General features: G+C 35.7%; 1 protein-coding gene across 1 annotated transcript; it reads right to left on the bottom strand.

Annotated features, from left to right (window-relative positions):
- Positions 1-9,905: 9,905 nt before the first annotated feature.
- LOC114669575 (extracellular calcium-sensing receptor-like) lies at positions 9,906-18,623 on the bottom strand. The gene is given in 7 exon segments (XM_028825761.2): positions 9,906-10,386; positions 10,388-10,854; positions 13,513-13,636; positions 14,082-14,309; positions 14,382-15,197; positions 16,374-16,665; positions 18,506-18,623. Coding segments are annotated over 7 exon segments (2,400 nt in total). The 5' UTR covers positions 18,532-18,623; the 3' UTR covers positions 9,906-9,939.
- Positions 18,624-24,049: the final 5,426 nt, after the last annotated feature.

Here is a 24,049-nt window from a genome sequence, read left to right as displayed (position 1 = left end):
CGTTTAATCAGAAATAGAATACAAAAGAAACAAATTCCCTCAGTACTCAGGTTTCAAAGCTTCAACAGCACAAGGGTATGGCGCTTCAGTGGGAGCTCTGTCTCTGTTGAGGTCCAGGTCCCAAATGAATGCCTCTTTACAGGCACAGCCCATTTTTATAGTGTAAAGAGCAGAAGGGGTGGAACCTTCTCTTGGTACTATTGGAGGTGCTAGACGTCGGCCTAGACCTGAGGTAAACAGAGAAGAAACCGTTAATGTCAGTGCCCCCTCTAGTCCCAAGGTGGTATTCTTTACGTCTTCAGAGCCTCAAAGGTGGTTCCCCTGTCCACACACATGACAGATGTCCTCAACATATTTGTTTCGTTCGGAGGTATTTAAAGGGCATGTGTAAGTACCACGTATCTGATTAATGACTCTGACGTCTCTTCTAAATATTTTGAGTTTAAATTAATAATTTCTGGAAAAATAGGAATCTATCACTGATGATTCCCTCATTCATCATACAAGTACAACACAGTAATAACACCTTCTAATATATCTGTCATGTGATTCATTCATATTGACCCCCCCAAAGGATTTAAATTTTTTTTTTTTATTTATATTTTATTTTTGAAAAGCAGAGCATTACAATAGCAAAATACTCAATCAAACATATAATATTAACATAATAGATACAATTATTTCAAAAACAGAGAAAACAAGGGAAAATTGAAATAAAATCTATATATTTAAAATTCTTTTCACGTTTGAAACAGAAATTACGTATGACCACGCGATATGGAAATTACGTATGAAATGGAAATTACGTATGACCACAGAACAGATTATAATACAGGAACCAATCACTTCATTTGTGGATGCTATTTTTATATTGTCTTTACGAATTGTTATTATTTGTGTGAGAGTTATTTTACTAATATTAAAAAAAGTATACATAAACACGCCGATCTATCCCATAGAAGTGTGCCCTGCATCGCCCTCTCCCAGCCCTCCTCTCTGGATGACAGCGCTGAGCTGTCTGCCACCAGGTGTGTTCTGACAGAGAAGTTTTATTTATTCGTCCACGTGACTGTCACGGAAACTGCCACATTGTAACTTTTTTTTTAGTGGGCAGTACTTGATAGTACATGAGATGAGGAAAACAGCTTTGCGTCTTTCTACTTTTTAACTGCGCTGAGCTGTAAACAATGTGAAGACGAGACCACCTTCACTGGCGAGGGGTCGTGAGAACAAAGTGGACACTGGGAGGCACGGAATGTCGGGCTACGTCCTTTCATCTCCCACTGTTTGTGACACTTCAAGTGCCCCGTCGGCTCCTGGGAGAGTGGAAATCTTTGCGAATGAGTGTAATCGGTGCCATCGAAGCAGGACTCTGTTTGTAAATTGCCCTGCACGACTACTTACTGTCCCTTAAGGTGAGTTCAGGGTCACTAAAACCCCACAACATTCAAGGTTACTTTTGTGATCAATTATTTTAAGAAGATAGAGAGTTTACATCTAAGAAGATGTACAGACTTCTTCATGTAAAGTGTTGGACTAGGGAATTGTTTGAACCTTCTGCCAGTTAAGCATTGAAGGGCAGCGTCCACATTTATCAGAATTTTTTTTCTCTTAAATCACAGGCACATAGTACAAGGATGTCAGGCAGAAATCTGGACGTTCACATAGAAAATGTAATTTCTATACCACAGCCATCGCGTAGCGCCTTTCAAAAGGGATCTACTACCGAGAGATGATCCAAATACATTTTAGCTGCTGTTAGTACTACTTACCTGTTGTGTTATACCGCCTTTAAAATTTAGTTTACCCGAAACCACTTCAGTAGTGCTCAATGTATCTTTACTTCTTAAAATGTTAATGTTTTACTGTTTATTAACTTATAGACTACATTTTATTTTTTTCCCTTGCACTCAGTGAGCAAAGCCACTGGGTAATCAGTTTGTGGAAAATAAAAAGCAAAACAAGATTCCATCTCCACCTAACAGAAGGACAAAAAAGAAAGATTCAAGCAAAAAAAAAGTTTTTTTATATAATAAAAACATTAATAGCATAAGGGGGCAATCACAGGCAAACCATACTTATTTTAAAAAATAAGGACTTATTGCCTTGTTTTAAAAAGTTTTCAATATATCTTCTAATAGAAAATTTGAATTATTTCTAATTTGAGATAATACATGTTGCTACTTGCTTATTGAGTTATAAGTAGTGTGTGTTGTGATTTTTCCAGTTAAGCATGATAAATCTGCATCCCAGTAGTGTGGTATAGGACTTTATTAAAGTACATAAAATATCAACATTAATAGAACTAGAGTAATTTTGACATCTAGGCTGTCTGGGTAGTACATAAAGATTTTGATAAAATAGATTTAGTTAATTTACTGAAATCCCCAAACATATGGCCTAGTGATACTGGAGCTAGACAGCAACGCCCGCAGGTTGTATTTTTTTACTGACTTAATCAAAAGAATCAAATGAACCGATTCACCTAAAAAGGTAGTTTAAAAGAATCAAAATGGTGAATTGAAATGCCCATAACTAATTAAAGACAAATTGTAATCTTCATAGACACAGCCACTTTGATTACAAAAAGTATTAGGAGGAGAGTACTACTATCCCACCCATGCCTACAGGAGCAGTACATGTGCCCCAAATATGTTGACTAGCCTTTAATAACAGACAGCTTCAGTGATAATTTACAACCAAAACCTGAAGTTCTGCAAATGGATCCAAGGACGAGAATGTTAGATGGAGCTCAAGCTTAGTGACTTTATGGGCAAAAAGTGTTGCCCCGATTTAGGAGGTGATTCTGTTGTTTGGTTCGGGATAACCACAAAAGCTATCACAAACTAGAGTCTCAGCTGAATCTGAAGTCAGTAGGAGAGTCTGAAATAAAACTGCACAGGTAGGAGAAAGAATTGAAGGAATTGAGAAGGTAGACACTGGAACTGAAGAGGTGGCAAAACCAGAAAACTACCCCACTTAGATGTACAAGATTACCAATATCAGAGAAGGGAGGCCTAGAGTGGCAGCAATGATTTTTATTTTATGTTTTTGTGATAATTTGTATTTTTGCACCTTGACCACCCTCCTATTTGTTTTTATACTAAAAGCACCATTTTGATTTTTGCAGCTCCATTGATGTTCTTCCAAAGACGCAGGTACTAAACAAGGGCAGATTCTCCTATTACATTACTTAAACTTCTGTGACATCAAATTTTACTTTTCAATCTGTTTTAATAATAGTAAGATCTATTATACTGTCTTGTGTCCAGTGCTGCTGAGATAAACTCTGTCACCCCGTGACCCTAAATTGGATTTTAATTGTTATTGTTTGGGGTACAGATCCCACCTATTACTGTGCCTTCTGAAAATCTTCCATGTAAGGGAGATGCAATGAGCACACTGTAATTTATATAATTCCAAGCTTTAGTTATGGAAAAAACAGCTGCTGTAACATACATTTTAGCATCTCTTTGCTGACATTGAAGAGGACATCTTTAGAAAGGTGCTTAAACAGCTGCCAGAGGACCTATGTAGTTTTCAAGAACAACTCACTTTTTACTAAGTGACATATGAGTTTACTTAACTCTTAACAAGTACCATAATGCCATGTACTGTATGTGTTAAAAAGTTATTAAAATACAGTATAGTATTTATTATACATTTATTATTAATTAAGTAAGCATAAGTAATATGTTACAATATTTTACTAATATATATATATATATATATATATATATATATATATATATATATATATATATATATATATATATATATATGTATTTATGCTATGTATATTGTGACACATTGGGCAGAGCTGTCTCATTTTAGAGGTGATTCAAATACACAGTTTCAGGCAGGTACAGGTTTAATAGATGCTGGATCAGCTGCAGCTTTATACAAGTTTCATATCTCATAGTAGCAAAAACTCCCTGACTGACTTCAGCTCAGACTGCAGCTCAGCAGCACTGGGAGATGACTTTTGAGAAAGAATATTTAGAATTAAGGAGTTTCAGAGTTCCTGAATAATCAAGTGTGGTGCTAATAGAATTATAAGATTATGTCACTTATGCATTAAATAAGGATGTGTTAAGCTAACCGAACAAATATAATCTAATGCAGATACTATAAGAATGTAATTTCTGTGTAATTAATGTAATATACTGATCTAACGTTTATGTAACCTTTGATGTTGTATAAGCTATGTGCGAAGAATAAGGAAATAAGTATTGTCTGGTCTGCTGAAGTTGTACACACCCTGTGACAGTTAGGGGTCTTGTATGTGTGCGGTACTGACAGGGGCGTATTGTTTGAGGTCATGGGTGTACTGACAAGTACTTTATCTATAAGAAACACTGTGCGCTCCTGCACATACCAATCTAGGGTGTGACCACAAGCTATAGCAATCTATGTATGACCACCAAATGAACTGCCGCGCTTCCTCTTTTTATTAAAGTAAACAAGCTGGGTATAAAAGAAGGAAACTGAGATGACAGCTGCTGCAGCCTCCTGCTCGCCAAGAATAAAGAAATTGCTTTTTACTCTACATTGGTGTCCATCTCCTGTCGTTCCTGACTTTCAGCGACCAAACTTTGAATTCTTTTAATTCCCATGAACTCACAACTAGAGCCAAACGAGTGAAGAAGTGTATCACATTTGCTGTGTGCATATAAAAGACTTCAATATTGTTCCTTCAAGATCAAGATGAAAGTGTGTTCGAAAGGATTTTTCTGAGTGTTACCTGTGCAACTATTGATTGAACAGCAGCACTCTTATGCCCAATATGTCCCTCTCCCCCCAAAAAAATGCCTTCTACCAATGACCTGCAGTGCTTTCTATTAACCTTTGAATGCATTGCCAGGTGATGTGCTGGGACGTTTGGGCCACCATTTTTACCACTTTGTTTTTTTTTTTTTCACACAACATTCCATACAAATAGATCAATTTTACATAAATAGGACTGAAAACAAAACAACCCCTTTTTACCACTTTGTTAACTGGCAACACTCTGCAGGCTATACGGAATATTCCCCTCGACAGGATGATTTTATGAAGCACCAAATTCTTCTATGTACTACCTCTTTGAGTTCTTTTACCAAGAGACAAAATTTAAAGTTTGGTAAATTGATCCTCGTCATCTGATAAGAGCTAAAGTTCATTACTTGATGAATCTCATTCAGAACTGGTCCTGGGATGATCCCATTGAATGTATTATAGAGAAACTTGCTATAGATAGAATTGTGAGTGGGATAAGTGACAGACTTCAAAAAGTCATGCGTAGATGTCCTGTTGCCAATGGTTTTAGTGACTGGAGGATGCACAAGCTAATTAGAGGAAGAAAGTTTATCCTGGACTTACACCTATCACTTCAAAGGTCCCTGACAGGGCTGCCTACTCCAACTCCAATTCCCATGTAGTCCTGCAGGAATCTAGACTGGAGCAGCACCAGTGGAATACTGCCACCCACCCTACTGAGAGAACATATTACCCCAGCAGGAAGTCATCTGATGCCCATTGATTATATTGTTGTCTTGGCCTCAGCCAGGAATGGTACCATCAACCATCCCAGCTGAGTTGCCCAAACATCTGCAAGTTCCTTTATTATATATATATATATATATATATATATATATATATATATATATATATATATATATATATATATATATATATATATATATATAAATATATATATATGTGCTGTATACATTTTTAATAACAGCTGGAACATGGAAATTTGGCAGATTTATTTAGTGTCACACAATGAATCATAAGCTGGAACAGAACCAATGACTTTGCAGTTCAGCCAGTGTTATCTTTATGCATATTTTTCAAATGTACATGTAGACAAACTATCTAATAAATATTAAATGCCACAGATTATTTTTTCAAAAATTTCAACATAAGAAGATTCAAGAAGTTATAACCATCATGGGCCTTAGATATTTACTTCATAATTTTCAACCTGGTCACTCTCTGTATGGAGGCTGCACAATATACATATGTTCACTCTGGTTTTGTCCAGGTTCTCTGGTTTCTTCCTTGATGATAAAGGTGTTTATGTTAGATTAAATAGGGACCCCACTGTATTCCAGAATGTGTTAATGTACATGCGGGTTGGTTTCTGAGCTGTGCTAAATGCCTGTGGGATTGTGTAGTAATTTGTAATATTTCCATTTTACAGCAGTGGACAGGCGCTCTTCCCAGGGTTGGTTCTTAACTTGCGCACTGTGCAGCTGGGATAGGCTCCATCTCCCACAACCCTGAACTAGATTCAGACCCAAAGTGGTTTGAAAAGTACACAAAGACAAGCCTAAAGGGTCAGTTGAAGTGTGCTATGAGCTTGCTGATATGGTCTTAGTACGTATTTATTGTAACAAGACTTAACTTTCATGTTTAGCACTGTTGTAGTGTGCCTCAGAGTTGCTGACCAGCAGCAGACCAAGATTAAGACTAAGCGCTGTTTCAGTGTGCTTCTTGGAGTCAGAGAAGGGGAACAAAGTTGCATGCTAACTTAGACCTTCTTGTGAGCAGGTTTAACATACCTTGTTATGGTAGTTAATATTACAAAATGAATTCACCATACATCAGACATACTGTTATGAACATGAAAAGGCACAAATATGACAAAAGAAAAATTCAGAAACCATATTTTATATTTATATTTGGACGTAAGAATAACATGATACTGAAACAAATACATTTAACTCAATGCTAAAGAGAAGTAATGGAAATATTTATGTTGCATAATATAAGAAATAGAAAAATACAGAACAACACACATTTAACCATCCAGCTTCAGAAAAAGGAGGCAGCCTTGGTTTCCCTAATTAAGAAACCGCTTGGCTGCTGGTTTGGAATGTATGCAGTGAAAAATGCTGCCGGTTTCTTGAGACAGGCCTAAGCAGATACACTCTGTTGTGAGAGTTTCTTCCATACTGAATTTTTTCAGAGTGTCATGGAGGTATCTTTGCAAGTGTCCTCCAGATATGATATAAGATCTCTCTCAGTATGTATTTTATAGAGCTTGTGCACTGCTGTGAAGTCTGCACTGTGATGGGTTATTCTTTACGAAGATTGTCCAACCTCTGATAAGGTATTTTGATTGCTTTGGTGACTGTTGAATTAATTTGGTTATTACTAAAAGCTGGGTGCATACTGAATGACAATTATCAGCTCTTCTGTATTATCTATGTAATTCTGAAATGAGTTACAGTAAGACCAGAATAAGACCCAGACAGGCCCCAGGGTGTCACACACATATATTTACACTCTATGAACATATAAAAGTAAAATGAGCTGGGTGGCTTGTGGTCTCCCTTGGAGATTTCACTACACAGGCACTTATGCATTACATCTTTACCCCTGCAGAGATTTGAGTAAAATTTTACTAGTTCATTATATGAAGGGAGAGGAGGGTCCATTGTGCCACTCCCTAATAATTATATGACTTCCTTCTTTTTAGGCTTGGTGTTAGAAGAGACCTACTGGGTCTCTTTAATCAGAATGGGGAAATAGATTAAAACTTCTATATTCATCATTCATTCTTCTATAATATGCTTAGCTAATTTTGTGTTCTCATCACAGTGATCTGTACAACTTTGTTTTCTTTGACTGGACTCAACATTTATTTACTATACTAAAATATATGAACTTGTTTATTTGATTTTCTGATTGCAACACAGCGCAGTGATCTTCTTCTCCAAGTGGACAAAATGGTGATCATTTCGCCAAGACTGCCAGGGTCAAACTAAAGGAGACCCAGTGGAGTGCAGCGGTTAATGCAGAAAAAGTAACCTGTTTGCCCATGTTCTCCACACAGAAGAACAGCAGTAATCCCAAACTGGATCCTCTTGTAATCACATTTTGGGAATAATTTACCATATATACTCGCAGATAAGTTCTCCTGCGGACAAGTTGGGACTTGATTTTAAAGTATAATTTCTGGTATTTTATAACGTATAAGTCAAATGCGGAAAACTCACATTATTGGTACAAGGTATTATGATATACTAATGCCCACCTGACAGAGTATCCATGGAGCACACTGCCTTTTTTTCTGTATCAGCACATGCTCCTACCTCTCTCTCTCTCTCTCTCTCTCTCTCTCTCTCTCTCTCTCTCTCTCTCTCTCTCTCTATCTGTCTCTTATTGTGCCCAAATACCCAAACTATTCCGAAGCAACGTTTGCACTGATTTGTGTTTTTTGTATCTCACACCCTCATACACCTTTATTGTAAGAGCATCCCTTATCTTCGATCAGAAGAAAACATGAAGCTGGTTTTAAATTAAACATCGTTGAAGTAGCTAAAGAAATTGGTAACTGATGCATAATTGGAGGAAGTAAAAAGATGTAAAAAATATATATATACATATATTGTGAATTTCCCATTGGGATTAATAAAGTATCTATCTATCTATCTATCTATCTATCTATCTATCTATCTATCTATCTATCTATCTATCTATCTATCTATCTATCTATCTATCTATCTATCTATCTATCTATCTATATATTAAGTGTTGCATTTTTGAATGGGCGTATAAGTCAGGTTTTGATTTTATGATCGATTTTTCAGGTTTCAAGATCCAACTTATACGTGAACATATATTTAGTTATTAATTGCCATTGTATTTGTTCTTATATTTTTCTAGCATTGTTTTATTGTACGTATGTGCTTCTATTTTGGTTGTGACCATTTTGGGACTTGATTTTCATAATAATAATACATTTTATTTATATAGCACCTTTCCCAAGCACTTCACAGACCCCAGACAAACTATTTATAGTAAAGGACCTGTTGCTGACCCTGCTTTTGTCAATGACAATACATGTGATGTCATTATGTAAGCATTGTGTAAGTCAAAACGTTTGATTAAAACTTAAAAATCAGTAGTGTTTGTTTAAAGGGTTAACCAGGCACATTTATGGTTTTATCTCTTTATTTTTAACCATGATTTTTGACTTAAATTTCAACTACTGAGAATTGGTTTTCTTGTGATACTTTTATGCATATCAACTCCAGCTTGTTTTTTGACTATTCTTTCTTTTGCCATCGGTAGCTCTTCATTTCCTGGTCCACAGGATGTTTATTCAAAATCCTTGTTACAACAGCTCTGCCTACAAACCCATGTAAAGACGTCCACAACAGCCAAAGACGGTCTCTAGTCCAGTTAGGAACATTTGTCATTTAATCTGTGTGTGGCCTAAGATCCCACCTACTTTTTATTTTTTGATTAATGTTCTTTGTTACTTGTTACACTAAATACACAAAAACTGTGCAAGACAATTTTACTTTTGGCTGTTCTTCAACTTTGATAGCTTTACATCTGAAGAACATCCCATCTGATTTATATTCAACATGTCGTAAAATAGAGACATTGAATTTGCTTTGTTTTTTCTTGCTATGTTGTTCCTCATTAAAAATGGGCAGTTGAAATCATATCCAATAGACCCGATGCTTTGAGTACACCTAGCCTGACTTTAACTAACATCTAGACTGACTTTAAGTAATGCATACAATGGTTTAATTCTGCCTTATAGCCAAGTTGAATAAAGTCTGAAAGTGAGTCTGGGGTGAAAAAATGGTGATAAGAAGAGAGCTCAAGGTTGAGAGAGGAAGAAGACAGCAATGTAAGTAGGCAAGCCACCTCACCAGACAGGCAAGAGTCAGAGAACAGCATAGTCAAGCCCTTTAACATCAAAATCCCATTAAACACCATTGAGCCAGGAAATAATTGCTTTCCTTCAAGGAGAAGGAAATTTTCCACTTATCAATATGAAAACATGCCACCTATGAGAGACTATTTAAGTTGGATAGTTCTATGTTAATTATTTATTGATTCAAACTTACACTTATGACATTCAAACCTTTGAAAAACAAATATTAATGTAAACCACAGTATCCAGCACAAATCATAAAAAACAATTAGTAATCAAAGGGATTTTGAAGGCATTTTGCCAATCAAATTCTTTTTTGTATTTTGCTCAGGTTTTAATATAATAACAACACATTTTGGAGCAAAAATACACAAAAGTAAGGCAAAACTTGAAGCTAAAATTGCAAAAAGCTCCACAGCTACTGTGTATTTTCCAGGTGTACTAACATAAGCTGGGATGAAAGTGATCCATACTGCACAGAATATTATCATGCTGAAAGTGATAAATTTAGCTTCATTAAAGTTATCTGGTAGCTTTCGAGCCAGAAAAGCCAGAACAAAGCAAATGACAGACAAAAACCCAATATATCCTAATACAGAATAAAATGCGATAGAAGAGCCCACATGACATTCTAGAATAATTTTTTCCTTGTAATACTTCATGTTTTTGAATGGAAAAGGTGGAGAAATAATTAACCAAATGGTGCATATTAAGACTTGCACCAGTGTAAAAAAAAAAAACGCTCAGCCGTTGTTGGCTTGGCCCAAACCATTTCATGACATTACTGCCAGGTAAAGTTGCCTTAAATGCCATTAATACCACAATTGTTTTCCCCAGAACGCAAGAAATGCATAATACAAATGAAATCCCAAATGCAGTGTGTCGTAACATGCATGACCATTCGGAGGGCTGACCTATGAAAGTTAAAGAGCATAGGAAACAAAGTGTTAATGAAAACAACAGAAGAAAACTTAGCTCTGAGTTGTTTGCTCTGACAATTGGAGTATCTTTGAAATAGTAGAAAACAACAGCTACAAATATGGATATACCACTTCCAATCAGGGATAGTGATAATAACAGTATTCCCATGATTTCTCCATATGACAGGTATTCAATATCTTTTGGAATACATTGATCCCTCTGTTCATTAGTTCTGAATTCTAAAGGGCACTTCAGACAATCAAGCGAATCTGAAAATGAAAATCATACAACAATTTAGTGTGTTTTCTACATGTAGTTTTATTTTAGGCAACATTATGATACATTTGTAAATGTAATGAATGTAAATGGGCTAGTCATCTGGGTTGAGTTTCCATATTCTTGTTTTCAATAGATTCTTTTCCTACATGCAAAGATGTGCGTGTTGGTATGAGTGAATGTATGCTTGAGTATGTCCTTCTATAGACTGTTGCTTACTCTAGGGTCCTATTCTACATTGAAGTGATGTTGCTGGAAGGCATCTAGCACTAGAAACCCTGAAGCCTATGAAAAAACTTGTAATCCTGGGCCATCTTAAATTTCTTTGCACCTCTCCATTAGTATCTTTTGTTTTGCAAATGTGTCGATCAGCACAAGCAGCAAGCAGCCTGCTATCCCATCCTGTAATGCAATCCCCCACAGCTGCAGCTCAAGTTGGGCAAAAAGTTCTCCAAGCTCAAGTCTGTTTCTGGGTGTGAGGTGCCTGGAGTTGTGTAGGGTAAATAATATGTTGTTATTTGGAACCCATACATTTCATGTGTGTTCTGTGTCTACAAGGATCTGTGTAAATATAGGATGACAGAAAATGCTGAACACATAACTAAAACAGAACCTTGTTTCATGTTATAGTACTATATGGCAAAATTTTGACATGAAGTGTATAACGTGTGAAGACTGAAGTCCAAATATCAAATAAACACTTTCACAAACGGTACATGTATAACAAAACAAGTGCGTTTTTACTGAAGAATATAACAGAGAAAAAGAAATCGGGTTAAGGTACGACGCTGACACAACCGCTTGGGTGGTGCAGTGGTAAGAACTGCTTAAATCATAATTAAGAGGTCACGGGTTTGATTCCTGGTGCTTCCTAGATTTCCCATTTTGAGTAGTGAGCTGCTCTTATTGTTACTATTATAGATTAAAAAACATTGTAAATTTATGGTACTTGTAGAGGTTAGTGTGAACAGAAGCCCTCCCCACAAGACACGTCCAATCACACATAAGAAGAACACAGCTGCACCGGGTGTAAAGGTGAAAGATAGCATCATTTGGATGCAGCAAGAGGTCAGGTGTTATCCTGCCAGTGAATCTGACACACACATGTCCACACGTATGAAACAGCAGGGCATACCAAGCTCGCCAAGGAATCGTGCAAAGTTCTGTTTGCGATTATGTTTCTTGATGGTCTTTATATGAAAAACATTTATATATTACTTATATAAACACCACATCGAATGTTGTTTACCTATATTTATTTACTTATCTTCCTACAGTGTAAAGTCACAAGTAGACTGCAGAGATTCCTGTGTTTTGACGACAGGGGCATGCTGACAAAGTTCATGTGCAATGCCACTCCTTATTCGGGAAAGATCCCAGTCGTCCCATGGGAGAAAGACTTTCTGAGACTAAGGTCACAAAGCTTATGGAGCTGTTTCTGGACAAAAGCAGAAATGTAACAACAGTTGCGTAAAATGCGATGGGAGCTTCCACCTGCAGCTACAGTCATTTACACTGAAGTAGCATTTGCAAAACAAAAAATGCCAATGGAGAGATGCAAAGGAATTTAAGGTATCCCAGGAGTTTTTTCATAGGCTTCAGGGATTCTAGTGTTAACTCACCTCAATCTAAAAACTGGACTTAATGACTTCAGTAAATGAATGGGTGGATGATTAAATACTTATTTTAATTATACTTTTGGTATCAGGATACAGAAATGAGCCCTGAGGTTGGCGTTGCTTCAGTTGTTAATAAACAAACACATTCACAAATTTTGCTTTGCAAACTCTCCTAGAACTACCATTGCAGAAATTTTCTTAGTTACTGTTTTCAGCAGTGTTTGTGGCTGTAGCATGCATCAAATGTAATGAATAAAGAGTATGTCATTGTGATTTATACTTTAATTTATTATGCAGGAATGTATTTGATTTTTTACTATAGTTACATAATAGTGCATACTGTAGATATGTAATATTTAGTTACACATAAAAAGTATTTTACCTTACAGAGGGAATATTATGCACTATATGAACTGTAAAAAAAAGGTCTTATGAGATGTGAATATGCAAAGACAAGCTATAAAACTAGATTAGAGCTGAAAGTTAGACACAAATTGTCAAGAGTGTGTTGGAATATTTTGGATACAAAGAGAGATGGGAAGAGCAGAATGGGGCAGACAGAGAATCACATTATTTATTGAATTAATTTTGCAAATAATAGTTGTGGAAGACACCTCATGCTGTCTGTTCAGAGACTGTCTGTCTATCACAGTGGTTTAACATCTGAGTGCTGGGTTTTTGAAAGTCATCAAGTTATCCAGCTTTTGTACATTTTCTCCAGATGTGGCTTCCTGGACACGCTGCAACAGATGTGAAACATGTCACATACATTATTTTGTATAAGCAACTCTTACTTGCCAATACTGATGTGTTGACTAAATTTAATTAAAGAATTTAAATTAGCTTTATAAATTAAGTAAAGTACATTTTTTCCCTAGTATTTCAGTGCTTTGTCCACTGCTTTATGTATTCGTGTGTTTGGGTGATCATTTTAGGCCAGCAAAATGGAACAATCTTGGTATCTTTCATGTGGAGTGTGCTACCTGCAAAATATGACATTCAACGAAAAGATTTCACCAATTCTAGAATTACCTGTTGCATTACTTATCTCCCCCTCAGCACATGGTACACAGTCAAAACAGCAGAGGGGCTTGCCTTTTTGAATTGCCTTCCGAGTTCCTGGGAGACAACTCTCACTGCATACTGATTTAGGCACCTCAAGATAAAATGAGCAAAACAGAAATAAGGTCATTGCACAGATGATTGGAATACACATTAAAATATCCATCCATTTTCCAACCTGCTGAATCCGAACACAGGGTCGCAGGGGTCTGCTGGAGCCAATCCCAGCCAACAAAGCAGGAACCAATCCCGGGCAGGGTGCCGTCCCACCACAGGACACACACAAACATACCAAGGCCAATTTAGAATTGCCAATCCACCTAACCTGCATGTCTTTGGACTGTGGGAGGAAACCCACACAGACACGGGGAGAACATGCAAACTCCACGCAAGGAGGAACCAGGAAGTGAACCCGGGTCTCCTAACTGCGAGGCAGCAGCGCTACCACTGCGCCACCATGCCGGCACATTAAAATATGCATTTTCTTAAGTGTACTCAAATAAGCAAACATGCTTATAGGAAAATATCATTATGCTTACTTTATTTTGGTTTCTGGCCCAAATGATGCTGGTTTTATTCATAATAAATTGCTGTCCATCAGGGAAAGATGAGTCATATAAACCAATTGTAACAAACTTAACTTTCCCTTCAGTATTGAGCTGCCAGTTAATTAATTCATATTTTGCCTTGGGATCTCCATAGTTATCAAAGTAAATATGTTCTCCATTCTTTGTTGTGAAATTAACAGATTTTATATACTGCAGCACCTAAGGAAATGGTTGCTATTAACTCAAACACCATAATATTTTTCTATTTTGTAATATGTTTAAATAGCTTACCTGTGAAGGTTCGATCTGTGTTTTGTTGGCACATATACTATTAGTCATTCCCCCTTTGTCATGATTACATGTTAACAGGTTTTGAATTGAATGAGCAATAGCGTATACAGCTTTATATACATTATTAGTAATCCTCAGTTCATTCACATCAGTGTACTGGTTTTTTATGTCACTTAAATTCTCATACCCAGTACACTGGTCTTTATTCGATGATGTGTTCTGCGTATTTAATGAACAGCTGAAAGTGGTTTCCCAAAACTCATTGAAACCTGTGTTTCCTGGGATGACTGAGGTTTTCACTTTTAATAAGTAATCCTTCAGACCAGTTATCATAGCATTACTGATTGCAAATCCAATTGCTCCACCAAATATCTGAAAGCTTTCCTGTTTGGCTAAATTTTCCGTAGAAATCCAGGCTTCACTTCCAACCCACTGAAATCCAGTTATATTTTGAAGCAAGAGCTCTTTCAAAAGAAATTCAATATCAATGAATGATGTAAAAGCAACAATTACCTTAGACGAGGATGATTTTATTATATCAACAATTCTGAGAAATTTCTCTCGAGGATAAGTCCTGTAAATGGCCTCAGAATATTCAATGCAAATACCCTCCTGTTGGGCTGATTGTAAAAAAGTTGCCATGCCCGTGTTGCCATAATCATTATCACTTCTGATTGTTCCCACCCATGTCCAACCAAAATATTTAACAAGCTGCACCAGAGCTCTACTTTGATAATAATCACTGGGTATTGTCCTAAAAAATGTGGGATACTCTCTTCTATTACTTAGACATGCACAAGTAGCAAAGTAGCTCAACTGTGTAAAAGAAAAGAGGACCATTATAATGAGTATGTAAAATGTTATAACAGCATTTCCATCCATTTTCAATGCCTGCATTTCTCTAGATTCCCTAGTCCTTAATAGGATTTACTTGTACACATATTGAGGCAGTTTAGGCCTCCAAACAATGTGAAACAATACCTTTGAACAATGGGATAAGGAGGAAATCCAAATGTACAAATTTTACAACACAACTAAAAACAGAAAAAGAATTTGAGCACTATGAAGTGGAAGTCATTTCTCTGTTTTTATTCACTATTCTCTTGACCATCTGGATCCACAAAACTGATAGCTTTTCTGTTCTTCTAGTATTTTACTATAAAATTGAGTCAAAAATGCATGGCTACTTTAATCAAGTTACATATGGCTACTTTAAATACTTAATGTGAAAGTGGTAAGGTCATCAGGAGGCACTTACCCTGTGGTGTGTTTTGAATCACAATGCCCCAGTACAGTAACGCGAATATAAGCTGTATATTGGTGTCACCCTTCAGATAAGATATAAAATTGAGGTCCTGACTCTGTATAGTCAGAAAAGATCCCTGGGTATCTTTCACAATGTCTTTTTTCTTTATATAACATTTTGTAATGAATAACATACCTTATATTTCATTGTTATGTGAAGAATACAACATAAATTATGTAATTTACAGTATATGGTTAAAGATATGTATGGATTTTCTCTCCATCTCCCACATCTCAAATATATGCAGCTTAGGGTAACTGCTTGGTGTCAGTGTCTGAGTGTGTAATGTATATGGGTGTGCCTTGCAATGGAAAATGCAATCCAGTCTAATCAAAGTATAGGTCCTTCTTTAAGCTCAATGTTGATGAAAAGCACTAGGCTCTGGCACACTGCATCCTGTAATGGAAAAAGCATGTCAAGAAATGAATGAATGGGTGCTTGAAGTAAGTCAAACGACTTGCTTACTGTTATTAGGAGCATGGGTTAGAAGTTAAATCTGTGACCATGTAGTAATATAATCAACCTCTTAGCCACTCATTTTGTCCTTCATGTTAAAAATGCAGAATTTCTATATGTTCATTTATTTTTTATTACTTCATTTATTTTAAATTTGTTTATAAGTTGTGTACAACTTTTTAAACATCATAATTTGAATTTCTTTTGGATTCATTAACAAAATATCTTACCATGGGTATATTAAATGGTCGAATTGTAGTTTCAACACCTATACTTGGTGATGAGCCAGATGGTCCTATAATCGAAATTAATGAAGATTTTTGGCATACTCCTTCTGATGAGTATCTGTCACTTGGATCATTAATAAAAGCCATTGCTGCTTTAATTGCCAGAGGAATGGAGCTGCATCCATCATAAATTTTGTATCCCACTGTGACACCAGGCAATATTTCCGAGCTGTTGTTAATTTCTTCAATAGCAAAGATTGCAGCTACAGCAAACTGGAACTCTCTGAAATTTATACTATAAGAAAAATAAAAGATAGAAAAATAAAATGTGATGTCTGCTGTTAGATGTTAAAAAATTACACCATAATCTTCAAGAGCTTACACTTAAACAAGGGTAATAAGAAATGTAAAAATGTTTTTAAATTGTACACTTACCTTTTTGTAAAATCTTGCTTCTGGCCCAACTCTAGGAAATCATTTAGCTGGGCTATTACTTATACTCTGAAGAGGAGTATAAACTGTGTTGACTCAACTTGGTCAATCTATCCCCCAAAGAAAATAGTTTTATCAAGCATCATGTAAGTTCAAAATGTAGCTGAAGAAAACAATTTAACTGTTTTTTTTCCAGAAATATATTAATAAAAATGTAAGAACCACTTAACCATGCATTTTAAGTATGAGTTATTCTACATACTGTAATTAATGTTGCTGATTTATATTTGCTTTATATTGTGTTCATATGTAAGTAGTGTGTATGACCCACAATGTCACATTTTTAGCCAAATAGTTAATTGTTTTAAGTTACTAATTATATCATTTAATTTCATTAACTACTGCAACAAATATTTTTTACACTCAATAAGTCTGAATTTTTACATTACTCCTAGTTTTTTTTTTAATTAAGTATTTTAAGAAAGTAAGAAAATTTTAAAAGTTATCTCAGTTTAGTGTCTCCAATGAGTGTATTCTATATATAACTTTACTACAATCGTTCAATAGGTTAAAAAAACATAAGGAAATAAGGAGAAGCCTCGCTATTTGGAGTGAATGTCAAACAACACAACAATGTATTTGATATACAGCAAGTGTCAATTTACACTGTTATTCTATAACTCGGATTAGTTTGACATGTGCTGTGGCTTAAAAGTAACATGACTACATTTCTATAAGAAGACATAGTTAAGGAATAAATGATATAAACCTCTTTTAAAAAGTTGAAAGTGCCATAATTACAGAAGTATCAAGTTTGGGAATGATCAACACTGAAATAATGTACAAAAAAAATCTTGAAGTTGTTCATTACTTAGTACCTTATAGTTATACCCACTGCTCAAGAAAGAGAAAATTCAACCACTAAGCTGTGGTGAAAGGAAAGGATTGTCCACATAAATCATCTCAATAAGTCACTCTTAACAAATGAATCCTTACATACTGAAAAACTCTGCCAATGATAGTCTGCATAATTATATTTTATAACATCTTCTCTACCTTATTTTCATTATTAAGAAATAGTAATATATCATTGTAATGTATACAGTATCAAAATAACATAAAATTGCCAAAACTACATAATAAGATTCTGATCAAAGACAATATTAAAAAGGAGTAATATTCACAGAAGTCAAATCTGTATGACAGCCACATACTCCAAGGTGAAGGAAATTGTACATACAGTGCATTGTTTATTAGCATATGTTACCGTCCAAACCCTATTTTAGCACAAACTAGTTTAGACTAGGCCAAGTCAGTTTGTCCAACACGCAATGCGATAAATTGGTTTGGCCTAGGAAAGTGTGTGTGCAGGCCAAACTAGTTTAGACTAGGACAAATCAGTTTGTCCTGGGAGCTCTACATTGATTTCAGGGTAATCTAAAGTAGTTCGGACTAGATTCATATTATCTGCTTTGGCAAACTGGTTTGGCCTAGTCTAATCTAATTTGACCTAAAATCAGGCTTGGCCTATAAGATATATACTTAAATCTTACAATAGGTTTCTTCTACTGAAAATGAAATAAACATAACCTTCAACAGCAATATATCCTAGGTTACTTAAACTGACATATAATTATTATATACCTATATATCACTTTCAGTCAATGGGCCTATAACAATTATAATTGAAAAGATAAACTTACTTTTTGCATTTTAATGGTTCAGGCATACTTGTAAAACTTGGTTTATAATTTACAAGATTATCATGGAATGAAAAAATTCCTCCTATTATAATGTCTCCATCTTTAGAAAGCAGGGGCAATTCTGGACTTCCCCACAACTTACAGACCGGCTCTCCTGCACTTGTTAATAAGCCAAGTAAAATTACTGCTAGCGCCTGCATTTCAAAATGATTCTGCAACTGGCGAATTTCATCCTTTGATTTATAGAAAATGCTGTTTGTCAAATCAGTTTATGCAATGATGAATTCATCAAACCAGTGATTCTCAAAGGAGAAGTGTGTTTGAATATGCCTAAGGAGAAATGTCAGAAAATGATAAACACATTTAATAAGCGTGAAATCTTGACAGGTTCTTTTAATATTTTTTTTTTTTTTACTGGACTTTTTTAGCACTCTTGAAGTAATTACTGAGGATGATTTTTTTTTAAATATTTTATTTAATTCATGTAGTCTGAGCCACTTGTAAAGTGTCCTTCTTTTAGAAACTTTAAGCTGCTTACTTTTTATACTATGCAGACATTAATAAGGTATCATATCAAGATTGTAACTCTGCTTCAACATTTATAGATACTTTGAGTAAATCAAGTGTAGTTGTGGAAAACAGTTTAGATCCGCTGACATCAAATTATAATATGACCTTGAGAGATGCTCTGGATGCAAATGTGATCAAAACACATAGAAACTCAGCCTGGTTTACTGGTTGTGTACTCAAGCTCTTAAATTAAAGTAGAAAACTGGAGCATAGATGGAGAACAACAAAGTTCAGTTTCTTTCGAATTGCATGGACAGAGAGTGTTATTCTAAAATGTAGATAATAACAATAATCCTCATGTACTGTTTAAAACAGTGGCTAATTTAAGAAATGGAAGTTCAGAACTATAGTGTAAAATACCAACAGACATTAGCATTATGGACTTTTTTAATGAGAAAATCAAAAATATAAGATCCCCATATCTCAGCATCCCAGTGCAAACTTCATACTAGCTTGGCAAACCCTCTCTCACCTTGCATTCAACACTTAAAAAAATTTAACTCTGTAACCGAACAGGAAGTCTTAACTTTAATTTCTAAAAAGAAACCTAATACTTATTCCCTAGATCCAGCGCCAACAAAACTAGTAAAAAGTGCAATGGATGTTCTTGCAGCACCATTCATAGCATTATACTGTAAATAGCTCATTATTGTATGGTACAGTACCTGATGCACTAAACGGTTCAGTCATCAAACCATTACTTTAAAATGGTCAGACCTAGACCCACATATACTGAATAATTATAGACCCATTTCAAATTAACCCTTTCTGTCTAAGATACTTTAAAAAGTAGTCGTCAGTCAGTTTCAGTCTCACCTTACGCATCAGAATTTATTTGAGAAATTCCAATCTGCCTTCTGCACTGGTCATAGTACAGAAACAGTACTAACACGTGTTGTAAATTACATTCTGATATCTTCTGATGAAGGAAATTCCACTGTAACTATGTTGCTAGATTTAAGTGAAGCAGTTGATACCACTGATCATTCTATTTTGCTCTACAGGCTGGAAAATTACATTGGGCTTACAGGCAATGTCAATGCCTGGTTTAGTTCTTATTTATTATATTTTTACCAGTATGCACAGAAATGAGCTGACAATATTCCATCATTATTCAGAGAAGTGAGGTATGCTATCCCGCAGTGATCAGTACTGAGACCTTTACTGTTTTCACTTTACATGCTTCCACTGGGATCTATCATTAGAAAACCTGAGGTTAATTTTAATTTGTGCATAGATGAAATCCAGTTATACCTTTCTTTTAGAGCAAATGACGTTTCTCTAAATGTTGTCCTTAATTAGGATTGTTAGTGAGTTAAAGGAGTGGATGGATGAGAACTACTTGTCTTTGAACACAATTATTGGAGGGAAGGATGCTGATCTCAACAAAATTTTGTCATTATTTAACTCAGTTGGAATCACCATTAGTTTTGCTGAATCAGCCCGCAGTCTAGGAGTTATCTTTGACACTAGCATGTCATTTAAAGCACACATTACAAAATTGTCCAAAGCATGTTTTTTTCCATCTTAAAAATGTTGGAAAATTAAGGTGTTTTCTAAATATGCAGGATACTAAGAAATTAATTCATGGATCTATTTCTAGTAGGATTGACAACTGTAATGCAGTATTCACTGGCTGTTCAAATTGTTCTTTACACAGCTTTCAGTTAATTCAAAATATGTCTGCAAGAATTATTAGAAGAAAAAGTAAATATAAATACATGACTCCAGTTCTTAAATTCTTACATTGGCTCCTGGTTAAGTTTAGGGCAGATTTCAAAATCCTCTTTTTTAACATATAAAGCCCTACATGGCCAAAATTCTGCTTACTTATCTGAATGTATAATTATTTATAAACCAGAGTGCACATTAAGATCTCAAGATGTCGGTCTGCTTATGATTCCCAGGATTAATGAAATAACAGTGGGAGGCCGAACTTTTAGTTACAGAGCCCCAAAGCAGTGGAATGGTTTGCCTACAAATATAAGAGATGCCCCTTCAGTCTCAGGTTTTAAATCCAGGCTGAAGACCACTACTTCAGTTTAGCATACCCTGAGAAGAGCTGCTGATTAGCTGTGCATACTGCATTTCTGTGGTTAATCATTAGTACTAAAATATAAGTAATATTATATTTATACACTGTCACTATCGCTTGCCTATATTGTTTCTCTTCACGATACTCACATGTGGCACTTGGTGCCCTGCTCTACTGCCAAGTTGTTTGCCTGCCTATGAAAAAGTCACCTCTGATATAGGGCCACTGTAATCAATGAGTAGAAAGTTTTTCATCAAATTGGTGTGCCCAATGCTGTTTTAACTGTGGAATGGCCATTTGGGGCGATGCTGCTTGTTGGCCGTGGTCTCTACTTTTTATTACTTACGTTTGAATACTAGTATACAGTATTTGAACATACACATGGGATTTATCTTGCAATATGGAATCAATTTAATCTATTTTTTGTGGAGAAAAGAAATGAATCTGTTGTACATATCATATTATTATTAGAATATATTAACAGGTTACAAAAGTAGTCTTTGTCATGCAGTGTTGAGTCCACACCATAGCTCCATGTAGATTTTTCAGATTGAATGGACTGCCAGACATCTGCCACTTATCTATTGACCTAGACATGGCTTTGTGGAACAATTTTGGTTTTTCCATTCCAGGTAATGTTGTCTTAATTTAAGAGTCAATATTTTGGCTACTGTTGCAGAAAATACTTAGTAAATAAAAAAATCCTTGAGACATCAGTATGAATGAAATCCAAGGATACCTTTATTTACACCAACAGGTGGATGTTCACTATGTGAGTAGCAAGGCTCTCTATAGCAAGTCTGCTTAGTCTTAACAGAACAGCTCCTGTTATCACTTAGGTTCATTTACAACCTTCATGCCGTTCTGCCTTTTCTTTCTATTCATTTTGCTTCTCCTGCTGGACCTTTTTGTTCCCTCCTGCCTTGGTGTGAGTGAATCTAGCATACTGTATACCTTTTACAAAATACATTTTACACTATCTGTAACTCATAGAAAAGCTGACACAGGTGTCAAACTGAAGGAGAGAAACTGCGAAGTATTAAATGAAGATTAGATCATCCTGGGGTTAATTTTTGTAGCAGTAAAGGTATTTGCCAGTTGTTTGAATGTTATCAGACCAATTAAACACCCCTTAATACACACACACACGCATATGGTTATGTATCTTCCTTTCATTTGGAAAATGCACGATGTGACACAGACTATGCTGTCTATTCAGAATTTGAAACGATTGAATCTGGTGCTCTCCCATCATCTTATTCATCACAAGCAACACTCTTTCTAACCAGAGCTTGCATGATTGCAAAAGAAAAATCTGTTAATGTTTACATTGTCAGTTGCTATACCTTTGGAGTTGTTTTATTGGCTATTCAAGAATCTGCCCCACCCACAAAAAAGGCCTCATGTGCCAGGGCATGATGTTCACTGTCAATAAGTTGTTCTTGGATGTCACCCTTCAGAAAGCTAGTGGCTCCTTCCTCACTGCATGGCTGGTCAGATAAATTGGGGCAATTGAAGGGAAATATGATTGACATTGTTAAAAGGAATTGAGTTGCTCCAAAATTTACTTCTGTTGCATGACAGTATTATGAATCAAGTATAGTTTTCCAGTGTTGCAATTTGGCTGTTCCTTCAAAATGCTTAACCTTATATGATCCAAAACCTTGGAGACCCCTTCTTCACATTCAAATGGACTTTTCTCAATGGCCAAAATTCCACTGTTTGGAATATCTGCCTGTCACTGTGGCCATGATCACAAAATGGGTGAAAGCCACTCCTACTGCCAAAGCAGATGTCACCACAATTGCTAAATTTCTTTTGAAGGAAATCATTCAGACTTTTGGGATTCCATTATTGATTTACTCAGATCAATACAGCCATTTTGTTGACTATGCCTACCATCCTTAGATTTCTGGACAGGTAGACAGAATGAATCTCACTATAAAGTCTAAGTTGGCTAAAATATATGTGGAAAGTGGTTTGAATAGACTGTTAATTCTTCCTTTGGCCTTCGTGTCAATCTTAATGTCAACTACAGGTTTTCTGCCTCAGTCTGTGCTGTCTGTGCAACGCGGCAGAGAGTTTAAGCAACTCAGCATATCCACATAACAATGACAAGGGTGAGATTTCTTGAAGGCTTTTACTGGACGTATCTCATTGTAAGCTGAAATATATACAAAAGAAACATACAGGTATTTACAGGTGTAGAACCAAAGACAATAAATAATTATTGGGAGGAAACCGGAGTACCCGAAGGAAACCCACACAGACTCGGGAACATGCAAACTCCACGCAGGGAGCGAACCCGGGTCTCCTAACTGCAAGGTAGCAGCGCTACCCACTGCACCACCATGCCACCCATTTATTCGTTTTTTATATTTTTATATACATTCACATCAATTACTAATGATTTAATATAATATTTTTCTAACACAATGCAGAGCAGTTACCAATGCAAAAACAAAGAGCACAAAAACTTATCTTATGTTGTTATGCCTATTATTAAAGTTTTATTACTCTTCCAGAGACAATGGTTTAGATCCAAGTATTTACATATTAAAGATTTAAAATATTATGAGCTTAAATGTGGAATACATGGCATTAACTAATGTTTCTTCCAATTCTCCTCACTACTTTTACTTGACTGTTTCCGAGATGTCAGAGCATTACAGTACATCCCAGAGCACCTCAAGTTTCAACTCACAATGTTACACAATGGAAACCGACATGTTATAATCTACCTCACTTTTTTCTTTCATTACCTCATAATGTGAGTTCATAAGCATGCTTTGCTAGACCCTGTTCTATGGGTCACTCCACTCCATGTTCAGTTATGGGTTATTTACCAGTAGCTATTATGTCCTCTCATTACTACTACTTTGCAACAGGTATTACCCTGAACTATACACACTTTAAAGAGGACTTCTCCTTCACTGGTC

Source organism: Erpetoichthys calabaricus, chromosome 2, assembly GCF_900747795.2.
Source record: "Erpetoichthys calabaricus chromosome 2, fErpCal1.3, whole genome shotgun sequence".
NCBI classification, from domain to species: Eukaryota; Metazoa; Chordata; class Cladistia; order Polypteriformes; family Polypteridae; genus Erpetoichthys; species Erpetoichthys calabaricus.
This window is presented reverse-complemented; position numbering and strand designations above follow the sequence as displayed.